A 17,722-nucleotide genomic window follows, 5' to 3' on the forward strand; every position below is an offset into this window, starting at 1 on the left:
CAGGTTTTTTGTGTTTCAAATAGCTATAAAAGCCATGGGATGACTTCACTGAATCAAGTGATTGGTTGACGGCTTCATCCAATAATCTGTCCGATCAATATTTACCAGCGCCCCACTGCCTGCCAGCAAGCCCATTGCTGGGTGAGCCCCAGAGTTAGAAAGAGGCAAGACAAGTCTAGATCTGCCTTCCAGGGTGGCTCTTCTAAGGAAGGGTCAGTCTTGTGGACGGTACTGTGAGGAAGGAGGCAGATACTGCCAAGTCCCAGGAATTCAGCAAATGATCCAGGGGCTACTCCCTCATGCAAAATCTATTCACCACTGGACATGAGTTAATAGATGAATCCATTCATCCATCCACCTGCCAGAGGTGAAAAATTAGAATGCCCATCATAGCACACAATGCTACCTGCATTCTGAAGTGAGACAGCTCAACAGGAAAGAGCGCTTGGGGCAGAGGAGCCCGCATCTCAGGGAGAACATGGCAGAGATTAAGGATTTTATACTCGCAATCAGGGCCAGCTTCCTGGCATGCTATCCTGCAGTTACTTAAATTTTTGTGCTGCTAACGTGGTCTTGAAATGTTCATTCTTTTTCAATAAAGGGCACTCGTTTTCCTTTTTTGTTGAACCCTGCAAATGATGTAGGCAAGCCCTGAGTGGGCGCTCGGGTCCTCCACTCGTCCACACTTCCCCATCGGAATATAATCCCCAAATATGAACTCATGCACAATACACCCGGTTCCATCCCAGAGTGTGAATAATGTTTCTGATATACAAAACCCACTCCACGGGTCCCCTTCCATGTACTTCTGCTTCTGTCTCTGCCATCTTAGTTTTAGTCTTCTTATATGATTCACAACTTCTTCAGTATTGACTTCTACTGTGTGGTTCTCTTGCCGCTATAGTTTGAATGTTTTGTTCCTGTAAAATCCTTAACTCCCAAGGTGATAGGCTGTGGGGGCTCTGAAGAGGGGGGCAGGCCCTGAGCACGGAAACGTGGGCTTCGTGCCCTTATAAGAGGCCCCACTGAGCTCCTTTGCTCCTTCCTCCACGCTACGACACAGGGAGCAGCTCTGTCTGAGGCAGAGCCCTCACCAGACACCAATCTGCCACACTTGGATCTCAAGCTTCCGGCCTCCAGAACTGTGAATAATCAGTGTGTCTTTTAAGATCCCGGTCTATAGTGTTCCGTTGTAGCAGCCTGAAAAGAACAAGACACTCACCTAATTCCAAGATCAAAATGTAACACCCAAACAGAGCCATGAAGCCACAACTTCCCTTCTCCTAAAATCTTTGGAAGCTGTTTTGCAGGTCACAGGAGCAGAATCCTAGGATCTGACCTAAAATGAGCTTGACAGTCTTGTGAAACAAAAACATCCAAGAACGGCCCCTGAGGGAGAACAGGGCTTTACAGACCTAAGGCGAAGCAGGGCGCTGTCAGCCATTGCGGGACCATCCGGAGCTATCCACAAGTTCCAACCTGAGCTGGGCAACTAGGCACAGCCTACCTCACGGCTCCCAGCGACGACCAGCCAGCCCTGGTTCCCTTTACGCTGCGCTGGCAGCTTTAATCCCTTTGCCACATCCGAGCGCGCTTCTTGCCTCCCGGAGTGCAGGCCTTCGGTAAGGCTATTTGCTGACAGCTGGTGCTGTGGTGTTGGCATCTACGGGCACTGTGCACGGAGACCTCGCTTGGTATGGATGTTGGGCCAACAGTGAGATGGGAGGACAGAACCCTCAGATGTCCACTAAGGGAGAGGGCCAAGCTTTTCCTGCTTCTACGCGAAGGTGCTGGCCACAGTTCCTTAGAGGGCTAATAAAACGAAGGAAGGGGTTAGGAATAGGCTGCTCTGCGTAGGAAGGAAACCTGGCAAACCAACGCTCAGAACCTTCTGAGTGTGAAATCACTGAAGAACAGAGGGCAGATGACCCATCTGGCCGTTTTCACGGCCCCCCCGGGACTCCCAGCCAAGGCGTGCCTGAGCTGTGCATCCTATCTGTGGAGGTACCGCAGGCGCCGCGGCTGCGAGCACAGGCGAGCTTGCAGAAGGTGACACCTTCCCAGACAGCAAAGCAGCCCTGATTCGTGATGTCACAGTGGAGCAAAGTGGCAGAGGAGCAGTGGAGCAATTCGGCAATGACAGCAATTCGGCAATGACAGCACTCAGACACCAGAAGGATGAGCTGGGCTGGGCTGGGAGAAGTTTCTCACAGCCACTGTGCAAAGGTTGAGTGTTCCAGGGGAGTTGAATTACACGGGCCTCCACCCTTCACCCTCCACCCCTGCAAAGAGGTCGAAGTCCAAACCCTCAGTGCCTGTGAATGGGACCTTATATGGAAATAAGGTCTGTACAGATTATCTGTCAAGAGGATGCGGGGTGGGGGGAGCGGGTTTCGATATAACTGGAGTCCTAATAAAAACGGCAAAGACAGACATGCACACATCCTACAGCCACAGGCCAAAAACTGCCAGGGGCGAGCAAAGAAACCTGGAACGGATCCTTCCCAAGAGGGAGCACGGCTCCTCTGATGGCCCCTCTGATGACATACGCATCTTGGCCCTCTGGCGTCCCTCTGTGGCACTTGGTTACGACCACCCTGGCAGACTAAAATGGTGAGCAAAGGACAAGTCCGAACACCTTGGCCGCTCATGGGAACAGCCACCACCAGAGCGTTTTCCTCTCGTGAGAATTCACAGAGAAGTGGCCGGGCACAAGGGTTTTCTGTGACCCAGGTGGGGGCGCTTTGCCTTCATTCTGTTGTCCATGCCATCACAGAAGGCACGGGAGGTAACCTTTCCAAAACAAAGTCTTTGTTATTGAAACAAAGCGCGGTAAAAGTAACCCCTGTTCAGCACTGAGGTGAGATGGGGGAATTCAGGGAAGAAGCAGGGAACAGGCAAAGCGGGAAAGGGGCACGTCCACTTGCCATTTGCTTTCATAGGTGCTTGGAGCACTGGACGCGGCTTTGTGAGTACGTGGCAACTGTTACTTGCAAAGATGGGGGTGTTGGGAGCTGAAAGGACCCAAAGGAAACCAAAGGAAAGGGAGGCTCAAAGCGTGGCCCCCGGACCCGCGGCATCAGCCTCTCCTAGGAGCCCCTTACAACGCAAATTCTCAGCCGCCCGCCCCGGGCCTACAGCATCAGGAACTCCGGGCCCAGGCACAGCCATCTGTGTTAAAAGGACTTCCGGGGATTCTGGTGTACAGGGAAGTTTGAGAAGCACCTTGCCAGGGAAATCAAAAAAGGGAGAGGAGGGGAAAGGCAGCATGATTCTAAGTGATGCTAAGACAAAACTTGGCCAGAACAATGTCAAATCGTACTTTAAAAATCCAGCTGAAATTCAGACGTAAAATGACTACAAGTTGCGTTTTAACTTGCAATCACTTCACATTTGCAGATCTGCCCACTCAGAGCCAAGGCCACTTGCCTTTCTGGGTGCTTCGGGTCGGCAGTGGCAGTGCCACTCTGTCCGTACATGACCCACATCCACGGTGCTTTATCCGCAACCCCAGCTCATGTTTTAACAGAAACTTTAAGAAACTGCAAAGCAGTAAACAAAGAATTACTCTGGACTTGTAAAACATTTTCCCAGCCCCTTCATTATTCCTTACTATGTGCAGACTTGGCTTCTACATTTATATTGCAACATTTTAGATCAGGAAGCGCAGGTGCTTTTCATAGTCTTTATTTTTGTGAAGTGGGACTTGTACACTAAGTAAATCAAATGTCACCCTGTCACGTTTCTATGTTTTAATGGATCTCCTCTAGTGATTTTAAATACATTAGTATGCTTAATGAGCCCCCACTGTACTTCGTGATACTTACAACTGCCCCAAAACAAAGATTTGCACTTGCTGTTGGCCTTCTAAAAAGATTTTCCTTGGGGCAGTAGGGTCAGGGGACGGTAGCCCGCGAAGCCTGTCTCAGCACTCTATGTAGGCCCCAGCATCTCACTTTACTGGCCACCGACCACGTGGCAATGGCTGGTAAGTTACTAAGATTTTCTCACCTGCCAGCTCTGTCCGAAGCGCTCCTGGGCATGTCCCACAGTAATTACACAACTCTGGAGTCTCTTCGAGGAGTCTCCCTTTATGGCTCTGAAAGCCGAGGCCTACAGACACTGAGATCACACAGCAAGTAAAGGGCACAGCAGAAACCCTAAACAAGCCATGTGCCTTCAACAGCTTTCCTCACTTCTACCCGTCGCACTCCCTCCCTCCATTTCTTTGTTTGCAGTGCTCAGGATTGAATGCAGGGCCTTGTACATGCTAGGCAAGCATTCTCCCACCGAGCTATACCGCAGGCCAGGACCTGTCTTCAAAATCATGCCTTCTGACAGCCACTGCAAAGGGCAAATGGGGGCAATAACTAAGGAGCAATAACTCTGGTAGAGGATGAGCCAATTACTCAGTAAAAACGATAGTAATGATAAATACTCAAAAATAGCTATGTGGCTGGGTGCAGTGGCTGAGCTACATGGGGGGCTGAGGCAGGAGGATCCCAAGTTCAGTCAGCTTGGTAACTTAAAACCATCTCAAAAAAGGGGGGGCCGGGAATGTAGCTCAGTGGCAGAGTACCCTAGATTGGTTTTCCAATATTAGGAAGAAACAGCCCCTACCAGGATTACCACAATGTATTCTTTAAAGTGGAATTGTAGGCACACTTCTATGTCATTTATAGACTGCCCTCCGAAACACTGCAAGTAGGGAACATACCTTTCGCAAGTTTGTATTCCCAGTATGATGCTGAGTGGACACAAACATTTCATGAATGTTAATTTGTGAGTCCACAGAAATACTAAATGTCAACGTGCAATCCCAGTTGGAACCTCCCTTCATCCACCAACAGCCTGATGTACAGTAAGATGTTCTGATTCTGAACAGTGCTAGTTCCACAGACAAAAGACTGAAGTTTAAAACCCCAGAGATGATCCAAAATGATTCAAGTTACACATGGGAACTCCTATCAGAGCAGAGAAGTCCTGACCGCTGAGCAGGATCGGACACAAAGCAGCTGAGGACCCAGTAGGTTACCGAGCTGCAAGTGATGAGGGGTGCATACAACTGCTGACCCTGTCATCGAGTTTGCCAGACACTTTTTCGACAATGTCTGTCTCAAAAAATACCACAGCCCTGTAACTGGGGTGAATCCTTATGTGTAGCTTTACCCTCCGTTTCCAGTTACAATGTTGTTTCTCATAAAGTCTTATCCTATACTCAATCAATAGCATTTAGAACCAGAAAAAGCCCACAGTATAGCTTAAAAATATACCTCAAAGTGGGGAGATGCTACAGATGACAGTCTGAAGATACAATTACTCAGAAAGTTACTTGGGAAAGATTTTCAAAACCTGTTAACTATCAGCTTTATTTAAAAATGTATAAATATTCTGACAGGCACAACTTAAGATTGTTTGATGTTTGAAATTCCATGCAGAACTGACACAACAGAGAAATCCAGACCAAGTTAATCATTCAGACTGCCCACTCCATCCACTAATTTAATACTACAGTGTTCAGGATAAATTAAAGATTAATATTATCAATACTGAAGAAAACCAGTCATTTGTACCATGCTGCCATAATTAGAACAACCAGTCCACGGGCTACTGAAACAAAGAATTCGAACAGCAAATTTAGAGCTTCCCTCAAACAAAACCAAAATTTAGACACGGAACTGATGTAAATACATCTGAGAACAAAATACTCTTCTTATGAATTTTAACCCACAACCAAATACACTCATGCTTTACAGAGGATCAGCATTGGCACTGTGGCTTCAGCCAGGCTCCCAGGGTTTGGATTCGGCTGACTGCAAAGGAAGCTCCCAGGCCGGGGAGGAATGGATCTCAAAGTTGGGATGACTTGTCAAACGCTAGGGACAATGAGGACACCTGCTTTCTGGGGAGCAGACTTATATATTAGGATTACAGGAATTAAAAGGAAAAGCTTAAAAGTTAAAATATGTGTTAAAAATATATGCATTACCACTTTATGGTGAGTTGAAATTTCTGTAACAAGGTCCAGTCAGAAAAATTGACATAAGTGAAAATTTGGAGACCTACGACATGCGTATTCTTGCTGAATGCACTTCCAGTGTACACTTTTGCATTCTGTTCAGGAGTACTACTAAATTGTAGGGACTTTAGAAATGCTTGTCATTTTTAAAAAAGCGTAACTGTCTTATTTCTAAATTTTAGTTAAAATATTTGACCAGGAAGAAGTTCATGAACATTGTACTGACTTCCAGGTTTTATAGCTCATTCCTGAGAAAACAAGACAACTTTCAACACTTTTCAAAAGCTCTTGTATAGAGGTTAAGACTTTTTTAGATGAACTACACAGGCAATAGTGAATATAAAGGGAAATCCGAAGGACTGCTTCTCACTTAGATGAAGAGGGAGGAAAACTTAAAATGGTCTGCTACAAACTGCAAGGCAGATATGACTCAAAGGTTAATGGCGCAAGGTATCCTTCACTAAGTAAATGATGAAGTGTGACTGCCCACTTGAAGATCTTACATCACGAGTGAGATTCAGATTAGGGGAAATAGTTTAATGTACCTCTCAGAAAAAAAATAGTTTATCTTTTTCCATCACAAACAAACAGTGGTTATGAAGTCCAGCGCCACCAAGCAACCTTCATTCTGTCCCATACAGCTGAAAGCGAATCCAAGGCAGGACGCACATCCAGGATGGTGAACTGATAGTCCTTGTTCACTTCGCCGCCATCATAGTAATCGATCACGTATCTAACTTCTGTGCCACAGCGGTTGACGATCCAATCGTGCCTGTCGAAAGGCAACTCGTACCTAGAAGAGAATGCTGGTGGGTGCTAAAGGCCGCTTGTGCACGGGGACCTGGTTTAAGCAGCAGGAAAGACAGAACCAGCACCTGCCTGCTGCCCATATTGAACAGCTACCCAGGAAGGTCAGACCTAGACAGTCACAGTCTACAGTGCAAAGGGGACACGGCACTAAAGAACTGTGGCAAGCCCAGATCAGGTGATAGCTCATCTGTCTACAAAGGAATAAGGGCCATGGGAAGGAGACCCCCGGAAAGAAGGTCAGCTGAGCCTGCAGCAGTGCGAGCACGTGCTAAGAATCTGAGCTGCACTGCGGGCGGGGGGCGCTAAGTGGATGGACCCAAAGATGACAAGAGGAGTAAGAGGAAGGGTCCAGGAATACAGAACTCAGTTCGGTTCTTCAGTAGTACACTAACTGCTATATCCCAATAATCTGCCAAATCAATGAGCAAACTTTAAAGAGAAGAAATCTGCAGCTGAATACTGAGTGTTAGAAGACAGAACAGTAGTTCTTAGGGTCTCTGGTTTTGGTACCAAGAGAAAGCTGGCTCTGCTCTGAGGAATGTAACATTTCTGCAGATACTTACCCCATCCAGGACCGAATTCTTGCCCTTGGTGAAAACTGTTTTGCCTTCCCTCCGAAACGGATCAATGATGGACCACAAGGACACTCCCTAGAAACCCCCAAATAAGTCTATTAAACATTTTCTTTCCTGTGAAAAAGATGATCTTCCAGTTTTTCAGTAATATGTTTTTCAGCATGTGTTTTAGACAACACCACATTTATAGAGAATGGTAAGGGCTAAGACAATTCAAGACACTGTCCCTATTTGTTGCAAACATTCCTCTTTGTTCTGGATTGAGCGTATTTCAACCTTCCCCCTTTCCTCCAGACATGTGCACCGTGCCTCCACGACCGCCAGGAGCTACGGCCTTTCTACATGGAGCAGGGGGATAGGTGCATTCTCAGAAAGCACTTTCCTTTTTCACTGGTCAGCTGGGATTTCTGTCAAGCAAACATAAGAAAGTCCCACATAGTCAGCCCTTTGTATTTGTGGGCTCCACACATGTAGATTCAAACAACTGCAGACTGAACATATTTGGGGAAAAAAACTGCACCTGTACTACACATATACAGGCTCTTACGCTGCATAGATATTGTAAACAATGTAGAAATGATTTAAAGCATGCAGGAGGACTACAGAGGTTACAAGTAAATGATAAACCATTTTAGATAAGGAACTGGAGCATCTGTAGATTTTGGTATCTTTGAGAGTCTTGGACGAATCCTTCACAGACAAGTGTGGGACGACTGCACTTTTATCTCACTTGAAGCCAATTAACAGTCTTTAAAAACAAAGAAAAATGATGACGGATGCCTAAGACCTAGTTGTAATCAGTGTTACACCCACTCCTTTGGTAAAGACCTACACATATAAGCTGGGGGGTGGCAGAATCCACTTACGCTGCCCACAGACCCTGGCTAAGGGCTCCACAAGGGGTCAATCCTCCGCGGGCCCTGAGGTACTGAGCCTTGTAAAAGGCACAGTCTAGCCACATGACAGTCACGGAGCTGCTTCCCCAGTGGAGCAGGGAGGCAGTCCAGACATAAGACCACCTATCTTGTTACCTGCCTCCTTGAAAAGACAGAGTCAGGTCCCCACGACTCTGTAAGTTTGAGAGAGAAGAATCCAAAGCAGCAAAACAGAGTTTTATTTACGGACTATGTGAGCTACTGACTTCTCCAGTCAGAACCGGCTCCCTATCTCTTCTCAAGAGGATATCACAGGCAAAGAAATAAACCCATCTAGGCAAACTTTCTAGAGACCTCTGCACAACTTTTGCAACATGTTCGCACCAGCCTGAACCACAGGTGATACATGCGTGACTGTACCATGCAGCTCATACCACTCAATCGGACTGTCCCATGGTACCCGATGGGACAGTTATGCATGTACCACTAGTGGTTGAGAGCCGCCCAGCAGCAAAACACAGGAATTACGGGCCGGTCATGAGGTATTAAGGGCCTATCTAATTCGGCCTGAACTCTGGAAGGTGACTTGGGAGGAAGCTGAAACGAACAAACTGCAATGTCCCTTTGCTCCTGCCCCATAATCACACTTTAAGTAACCAACAGGTGGTTTTAATTAGAGCACATTTTTAACCTCGGTCACTGCACACAATGTGTGGTAACCCTGAAGGGCACCCCTGCAGGCCACGGGTCACTGATGGAAACATGGTTACAATGTGAGTCCCACTTTCTGCGCACTGACCCCAGGCCTGGGGCCTGGTCAGTGACAGCCGAAGTGCTACTAATGAACCACATTAAATATTAAAAACAAACAACGTGAACACCTTAAAAAATCAGTCACTGGGTTTTAGTCAAGAAGCGAATGAGTCCCATTCTGTAAGGAATCTGCCATCTGAAGAAGCGATTATGACAGGCGGTGGTTCTCTGCGCAGACGCGGTCCGCTCCTACACCTCTGAAAGCAGAGTCCTGGAACCAGCAGCAGCAGAATCAGGTGCTCTAGGAATGCCAAGACTGGGCCCAGCCCACACAGACTCAGACACCTCGAGGCTGGAGGCCAGCATCAGGGTCGGAACAAACCTAGGTGGAACCTCACCTCTGCCAGCACATATCTGTCTACATTTCCCGCCTTTCCATGAAAAAAGGGCCCCTTGTTAAGGCACCTCCTTGAGATTAGTCCTACTGGGGACTCAATAAATCTGCTGAAGAAATAAAGCTATGCTTCCCATTTCCCTCAGGGCAGACAGCACTTTAGTTCAGTAGCTGTCTTCCCATGTACTCTGCTTCTAACGGACAAAGGTATGACTTCCTGCGTGAATCGGGGCAGGACAACGGCACTGTGGGCCTTCCAAGGGTAGGCAAGAAAAGGCGTCACAGCTTCCTCCCGGTGCTGTCTGCGACTCTAGCTCCTGGAACCCAGCCGCCGTGACATGTGGAAGTCAAAGCAGTGACATGTAGACACCAGGAGCAGGTGTTCTGGCAGGTGGCCAGCACCATTTGCTGGACCAGCACAAGCTGAGCCTTCAGATGCCTCTCTAGCCTAGAGCTCTGAGCCATCCTTGACCACTGATGAGGCAGCTGAGGCCCCGGATGTCAGGGAGCATCTCTGCTCTGTCCTTTCCACGTTCTGGACCCACCGAGTGCACAGCTGAATAAAATAATTCTATTTTTTTAACCTAAGAAGTCGCAATCTGTCCCATAATAATTGTCACTGCAGCATGCTTGCTACACAAATGTTTTATTTGAATAACAAATTAATTAAATAAAATGTTAAATGTTAAAACCCTAGAAAGCTGGAACGAAATAAGAAAGATGTTGCAATGTTTTTTAAGATCTCAAACATACTTACGCAGCATGAAGGGCTTCCCACTTCAAAATCTCCTTCCAGGCCTGCTCATTATTCTCATTGTGAATCTTAATGATATTATACATGTCTTTCTGACTGATATCCTCATCCTTCCACTTCCACCTACAAAAGGACATTTGGTAAAATTTGACGAATTCTACTGACAATGTTAAGAAGTTAATCCACATATTCATATAATGACTTATTAAACATTACTCTTTATAAAAGAACTAAGAATGCTCATTTTCTCAGAATTTAATGGGTCTAAGACTAATTTTCCAGGCTTTCTCAAGACTGGAGCAGTGGTATAAATCCAACATTACTATACCTAAGTACACTGGAATCAAAGATTAAAGTTTCACCTTATCTCATTTCACAGTCTCCAAAAGCCAAACTTAAGAGAACCAGCCGTTTTTAAAGTGACACTTTTTCAGTTGGGATTGCTGATTAATAAGTCACCAACTTTTCCTAGGCATTTTGTATAGTAGTGGGGTTTTTTGTCTTTTTGAGACAGGGTCTCGCTATGCAGTGCAGACTGGCCTTGAGCTCACTTTGTAGTTCAGGCTGGTATTGAACTCACAACAGTCCTCCTGCCTCAGCCTCCTGAGTGCTGGGATTACAGGCGTGTGCCTGTAAAAAGTAGTATTTTACTTTAAAAAACTATTACTCACTATGATGAACAATTTTACACATCAACCTGATGGGGTCATGCAGTGCCCAGACATATGGTGAAACATTATTCTAGGACAGTGGTGGCAAACCTATGGCACACACGCCGCAGTGGGCTGTATCACTGAAAGCTCTAAAAGGTTCGCCATCACTGTTCTAGAATGTCAGTGAGGGTAATGTGAGTGAGATTAGCATGGGACCAGCAGACTGAGTAAAACACATTGCCCTACTCAGTTGGGTGAGCCACATCCACTCAGTCACAAGCCTACATGTAACGAAAGTAGGATGGAACTCCTCCTGCCTGACTGCTAGAGCTGGGACATGAGTCTTCTCCTGTGTTTGGATTTGTGTGACAATGCTAGCTCCTCCTGAGTTTTGAACCTGCCAGTTTCTAGACTGGAACTGACACTATTAACTCTCCCAGTCCTTGGGGCTTTGAATCTGGACAAGTATTGGTTCTCTAGCTTGCTGGCTAGAGGTCTTCAGACTTCTATAATCAGTTCTTTATAATAACTCTCTCCCTGCGCTCCCTATCTTACACATATACACATTCTGTTCATTGTGTTTTTCTGAACACTGACCTTGTACTTACGTTTTGATGGGTCTGATCATTGCATGGATTATTATAAAATGATTACCCATAAAAAAACTTATGGTACAATTTGGGGGTAAAAACCACTTTTAACATTTAACTCTCACACAAATTTGATGAGCAAATTATGTTCTAAATAATAGGATCACTCACCCTTTCCTTAACATCGCATTCCAGAACATCTGCTCAGAAGGATAAACCCACTTTTTCTCAGAATCTGCTCTTGGAATGGATGATTCTTCTCTGGCCGTAGACAACGCAAATGGCTGATCTGGGGCTGGTGTTTGATTAGGTGGTGGCATCTGAAGAAGACAAGTACTCTGTTTTTTAAATGTTATAAATATGGACAAAGTAAAAACAGGTAATATGATTACTGTAAGTACTTAGCAGAAAGCAACCCATTTTGTGCGAAGTCCAGAACCCCCATTCAATGGGTGACATCAAAATTTCAAACCTCTCTGATATTTGGTTTTGAAGAGTCAGAATACTTAAGTTGTTTTTCCTAAATTCTTAAAAATGATAAATAAACTTTGTGGTTTGACTTTTGATCTCTTTCCTTTGACAAACTTAGAAGCAACATCACCAAGGAAAAAAACGTTTTTTGGTTTTTGTTTTTTTTTGAGACAGGGTTTCACTATGTAGTTCAGTTTGGTCTTGAACTCACTTATGTAGCCCAGGCTGGTCTCAAACTCATGGTGATCCTCCTGTCTCAGCCTCCTGACTGCTGGGATTGCAGGCGTGTGCCACCACTTCCCGCAGGCATTTCTAAAGACGTTTTCATAACAGGATTTTCAAAAACTATTCACTCTTCACTCTTTTGAGGTAGTCTCACAGACAATGTGTACAATGCTATTTTCTTTTTAAACATTCTTTACTTTTATGATCCCGATGATGTTTTCCCCCTTTCAGCTGAGCATAGAATACATGGGCATTTTTATTTCCCCACTGCCAGAGCAGAGATAGGAAAAATCCCTTCTCCCACGCAGGGGTGAGCAATGCTATTACATCAACATCTAACCTAGGCAGGGTCTCTCATCCTCAGCAGTGCTGTCTTTTAAGGCTGGACAGCTTTTAGCTGTGGAAGCTTATTTTGAACACTGTAGGTCATTTAGTACTATCCCTGGCCTCCACCCACTAGTACCACTCCTCCCTGGCTGTGACAACCAAAACTGTCTGTAGACATAGCCAACTGTCCCCTGGGGAACAAAATCACCCCAGGTTGAGAACCACTGGCCTAGAACTTCTTTTCCTATCAGCAGTACGAGGGATTTTCTACCAGTTCCACATTAATAATGCAAAAGCGTAGCCACTACAAGGCCCCGCATTGGAATAATGACAGGAGAGCCCAGTGTGGTAAGCACTACCAGGATTATCACCACCGTGTTTAAGGACACAGGGCTGAGGTGCGTGTGAGTCAGTTTTGGCTCTGCCAATACCTAGCTGAGTGATGTGCAGGCAACTGCTCACTCTCTCACTCTCAGTATCTTCAGCTGTAAAGCGAGGGCACTAACAATATTACACAAAGCTGTCATGGGGCTGACAAAGAAAATGTGTGGTGCTTGGTTTAAACACTACAGAAAATTCCTAAAGAAAAGTCAGCTGCTGTTCATATTCTCATGACATAAAACCATCCCTTGGGGTAAGAGTCTGGCTCTGTCAGATTCTAAAAGCTCCATGTTCTAAACCACTAAGCCATCAGGGATAATCTAGACGAGCGGTCTGCTGGGGGCACTCCAGGCAATGCCTAGAGACATCTCTGGCCACCACATTTTGCCTGATGTCCTCCTGGAATCCAGTGGGCAGAGGCCAGGGATGCAGCCACACAGCATACAGTACATAGTACACAGGTTGTCTCTGGAGACTGTGAAAACATTTCTGTTTAAAATGTTCCAAAAAGAAGAGATGAGCATAGATTACCAGATTTGAAGGATCCAGGTTCTCCTTACTGGCCCTGGTACCAGTAATGGGGCACTCCACATATTCATACGCTCGATCTTGGTGGGCAGGCACAGAGTAAGTTTTGCTGTCACTAGTTGGACCAGATGGTTCCCCACTTACTGGACAGCCTGAAATAATCAAGATTAAAATGGTGTTACCAAGAAGGCGTGACATCCGCCTCTCTTGATTAGGGCCCTCAAAAGGTGAAGTTCTGACTAAAATAGGAAAAACTGGGTTTCTTCTATTTAAAGCTGGCAAAAACTAAGCTAGCTAATATTCAAAAATGCTAAAGATGAGAGGGCTCTGTAAACTTACTTTCCCATTCCCTGTATCGTATTTCCAGCAGAAATACACCAAAAAATCTCAGCAGATGCAAGCGTATGCACGGCGGTGCCATAGTGTCTGAAACAGGCTAGAAGGCTGCTGCTTGGGCCAGCAGATGCCATCTGTGGGAGAAACTTAGGGAGGGGCTGGGCCACATTCACCGTGTCTCCTTGACTTCCACTCCTTATTTCCAGACAAGCTCAGGCCCAGTGAGGAGGCAGCTGCAGTCCAAGCAGCCTTTTCTGATGCACTCTCTTAGACATTGGCGACAGAAGAAAATGAGCAGAGGAGACTTCAGAGAGGCTACTGGAGAAAAACCTCAGCACCACTCTACTTGTGTTTTACTCCAAGACTAAAACAAGGCATAGGAAAGGTCCACTTGGCCAAGGCACTGTTCTTTATTGGCAGACAGCAAGAGTTTAGCAAGAAAAGGCTGATATTAAAGACAATGACCCCTAACCCAAGTAGGACTCAGATACTTCTTAAGGGAGAAGACTGGAGTTTAATGAGTGGAATGCCAGAAAGGGGAATCAGTGCCCAAGGATCCAGGCTGCTGACCCAGGCAAGCATGGAGACTAAGAAGCTAGTCTTAAAGTTGGGAGAGAGGAGAGTCACCTGCAGAACTGTGGCCCAGCACAGCAGCTGCTGTATAATGGAATCTCTGTCGTCTTAGTTACTTTTTTCATTGCTCAGACAAAATACCCGACACCCAGTTAAAGGAGCAAAGGTTTATTGCAGCTCACAGTTTGTACAGGTTTCAGTTCATAGTTGGCTGGCTCCAAGACAGGGTGGCATGGCAGAGGAGCATTGCAGAGGAGAAACAGTTCATGGCAGGCAGAAGGCAGGAAGGCAGGAAGGCAGGAAGGCAGCAAAGCAGCAAAGTATTGAGGAAGCAGCAACAGCCAGCCTGCCTTCTTTCTATCCCTTTCTATCCACCCAACCTATACACCCTTAGAGCAGGCAGCACTCACTCAGGGTGGGCCTTTCCATTATCCACAGCCTGAATATGCTAAACTGATCAGTGGACTAATTCAGTAATTGAATACCCTTAATCTCTGCATCATACACTTAATCACAGCATCACAAACCTTAAATCTAGCTACCTCTTGGGCTGGGGATTTAGCTCGGCGGCAAAGTGCCTGCCTGGCAAGCGCAAGGTCATGAGTTTCATTCCTGGTATCGGAAGAAAAGACAAAAAAAAAAATGTAGCTACCTCTGAAAAGCCCCATCTATGACTACATAAGGCTTTGGAGGGACATCTATACAAGCCACAACACCTGTCTTAGGTTGCAACAGGAACTATGGAATATACTGAAGATTGGATGCCAGATATAGAAAAGATGAATTTCCTTTCTTTTCTTTCCTTAGTCTCTCTTTCCAGGTCCTTACTCTCAGGCACCCCACTTTATAAGTAAAAATAGGCAAGCTATACCTTCCCTCCCTACCATTCAAAACATCAATTCTTTCTGAGATACTGATCCCAACTGGGCGTTAGAATATGACTGTTACACTGTTCCCATTATATAAGCAATAGCCCCTTTGATCTACAAATACCTTCATTCTTTAGTAATGTCAATAATTTACAATAACAACTCTCTACAACAGATAGAAAATTAAATAAAAACAAGAGAAGATTCTCTGAATTCTTTGGGGACAGACACTCAACACAGAAGCACACCTGCTTTGTCTGATCTGTCTCAATTCCTGGAAGAAACGCCAGAGTAGTACTGCATCTGCTCTTGTTCAACGTCACAGAATTGTCACTGGCTCTGTCATTTAATAGTTGTGTGACTTGGAGCATATCAGTCAGTAACTCTGACCTTTAGTTTCATTGACTATAAAAGGGAAAATCTGCCACACGGGATTAAGATGAGAATATGAGCCCCATTAAGTAAAGGGTTTCTGTCTGTCCTATTCAATGCTACTCTCTTAGCGCAGAAACAAAGGAAACCCAGCAGTGGGTGGCACAGAATGGGCAGTGACCTGGCTGGCTGGGGGAATAAATGACTATACCACAAGCAACAACACTGAGTAAGCACACGTCACCTTTGCCCCTCATTTCTTACAGATTCAAGCCAAACAATTATGAACAATGCACAATAGACTTGCACCAATTAAAGGCAAAAGATACCCTTTTCATTTTCACCCTTGCACTGCAAGAATGGACCACAAGTCTACCTGGCAAAATTTTTTTTTTGGTCTTTTTGAGACAGGGTCTCACTATTCAGTTCAGGCCAGCCTTGGGCTCACTCTGTAGCCCAGGCTGGTCTCAAACTCGCAATGATCCTCCTGCCCCAGCCTGATCCTCCTGCTTCAGCCTCCTGAGTGCTGGGATTACAGGCATGCACCACCACACCTGGCTCAATAGCTTATTTTTCATTTGTTTTTGTTTTGTTTTATCTTTTTGAGACAGGGTCTCGCTGTGTATTCAGGCTGGCTATGAGCTCACTTTGTAGCCCAGGCTGGTCTCGAACTCGAAACGATCCTCCTCCTGCCTCAGCCTCCCAAGTGCTGGGATTACAGGTATGTGCCACCCCGCCCGGCTAGCTTATTTTTTAGATAGAAGAGTACTGTAACTTGTATGGGAGTAAAGTCTATTTACTAAAATAGCTAGATTTAGGCCAAGGTTTCTCAACTCTGGCATTCTTGATAATTGAGGCCAGATGATTTTCGTCAGGTGACAGTCCTGTGCATTTTAGAATGTTTAGTGGCACCCCTGGTCCCCACCCACTAGAAGCTTGGAGTGCCTTTCCTCTCTGTTGTGACAACTGAAAGTCTCCCAATATAGGCATATAGCTCCTGGCCATGGAGACTTCCTCCCACTTCTAGTTGAAAACTACTGATACAGTCACACAGATAAATTTCAGAGAGGCAGGGCTGATTTATGGAGCAACTATTATACTCGCCACCATCACAACCATCATAACTGTGAAATACTAACATCATACTGCCCTCTCATCTTACAGATAACAGACTGTGACTTATGGAAGTAACTTGTGTAAATCACACAGCTCCAAAGTGCTAAAATCAGGACTGGCCTCAGAGTGCCCCTCTGCCAGGCCTATGAGCCTCACCTATACTCCCTTCCTTTAGGACCTCCTGAGAATTTTCTTTTGTTTTAATTGTCTCAACAAAGGGTCAATTACCTTGACTTTTCCTTTCATGCATTGGGCATCCTGAAGGTGGTGATGCTGTCTGATTATCTGAAGCACTTGAGGTCTGAACTGAAACAGTGGGAGTAGATGCTGACAAGCCCATGGCTGGAACCAAAGTGTTGACTCCAAACAATTTTAAATGTCCAGCTGCCAAAGTAAAGAGACAAATTAATACCGATGCCGAGAATCGGAGTAGCCCCTTGTTACTCTTAACCTGGCGAACTCTTTTCTTCCTTTTTGTCATCCTTTGGGAACCTGCCAGGGCAGGATACTCACTTTAAGACATCGCTTTGAATACACTGACCCCTTTTGGGAACTTCTTTGAAATCTACGACGCCCTCCCGGGGCATGTTTCTAAGAGAGTGGGAATTTGGCGGGTGATGCGGGGAGGTTTCTGGAATCCACGTTACAGTGTGGGGGCCTGGGGGAGTGGGGTGCTGGCGCCGTGGGGGAGGGGAGGCATACTATCCAATACTCGACCTTCAGTCCCGGGGCTTTAGCCCGCAGAGTGGCACAAGAACGGGACTTCCGAGGAGGGCAGGGAGGAAAGGACAGCAGCAGGCGGGGGGCGCCGCCAGGCCTCCCCGCACCAAGCCCGCTCGCCCCACCTGCTCCAGCCCGCGGTCCTCAAACCCCACCGGTCACTGCCAACATCCCCGTGGGCACCTGAGTCCTCCCCAGGGCTGTCCCAAGCCGCCTGGACCGCCTCTAACCGCCAGCCCGAGTCCAAAAGGCAACGACCGGCCGCCGCCTGCCGCTGCCTTCCTCACTGGGTCACCGCTATCGCCGCGGTCACGGACGGCGCTCTAGCGCTCCTCTCCTTCCTTTACCCAAGGCGGGACTTCCGGGCTCGTGGAGGCGGGC

At 46.3% G+C, this 17,722-nt stretch overlaps 1 protein-coding gene across 1 annotated transcript; it reads right to left on the minus strand.

Annotated features, from left to right (window-relative positions):
* Positions 1–5,342: 5,342 nt before the first annotated feature.
* On the minus strand, positions 5,343–17,687 carry LOC102006165 (cytochrome c-type heme lyase). The gene is made up of 7 exons (XM_005411390.1): positions 17,525–17,687; positions 16,850–17,005; positions 13,359–13,507; positions 11,595–11,743; positions 10,184–10,303; positions 7,393–7,479; positions 5,343–6,812 (listed from the first exon to the last, which is right to left on the minus strand). The coding sequence occupies exons 2-7, from the start codon at positions 16,959–16,961 to the stop codon at positions 6,614–6,616; spliced, it is 816 nt and encodes a 271-aa protein (XP_005411447.1). The 5' UTR covers positions 16,962–17,005; positions 17,525–17,687; the 3' UTR covers positions 5,343–6,613.
* Between the last annotated feature and the right edge of the window lie 35 nt (positions 17,688–17,722).

The sequence above is a fragment of the Chinchilla lanigera genome, unplaced genomic scaffold, assembly GCF_000276665.1.
Source record: "Chinchilla lanigera isolate Chin_1 unplaced genomic scaffold, ChiLan1.0 scaffold00143, whole genome shotgun sequence".
NCBI lineage: Eukaryota > Metazoa > Chordata > Mammalia > Rodentia > Chinchillidae > Chinchilla > Chinchilla lanigera.

Excerpts from the sequence above, each read along its gene's own strand:
- LOC102006165 (XM_005411390.1), bottom strand. The coding sequence starts at position 16,961 with ATGGGCTTGTCAGCATCTACTCCCACTGTTTCAGTTCAGACCTCAAGT. Across the intron at positions 10,304-11,594 it reads AATGCGATGTTAAGGAAAGG|GTGGAAGTGGAAGGATGAGG; the intron begins GTGAGTGATCCT and ends GTCCTTTTGTAG. Across the intron at positions 7,480-10,183 it reads TGGGAAGCCCTTCATGCTGC|GGAGTGTCCTTGTGGTCCAT; the intron begins GTAAGTATGTTT and ends GGGGGTTTCTAG.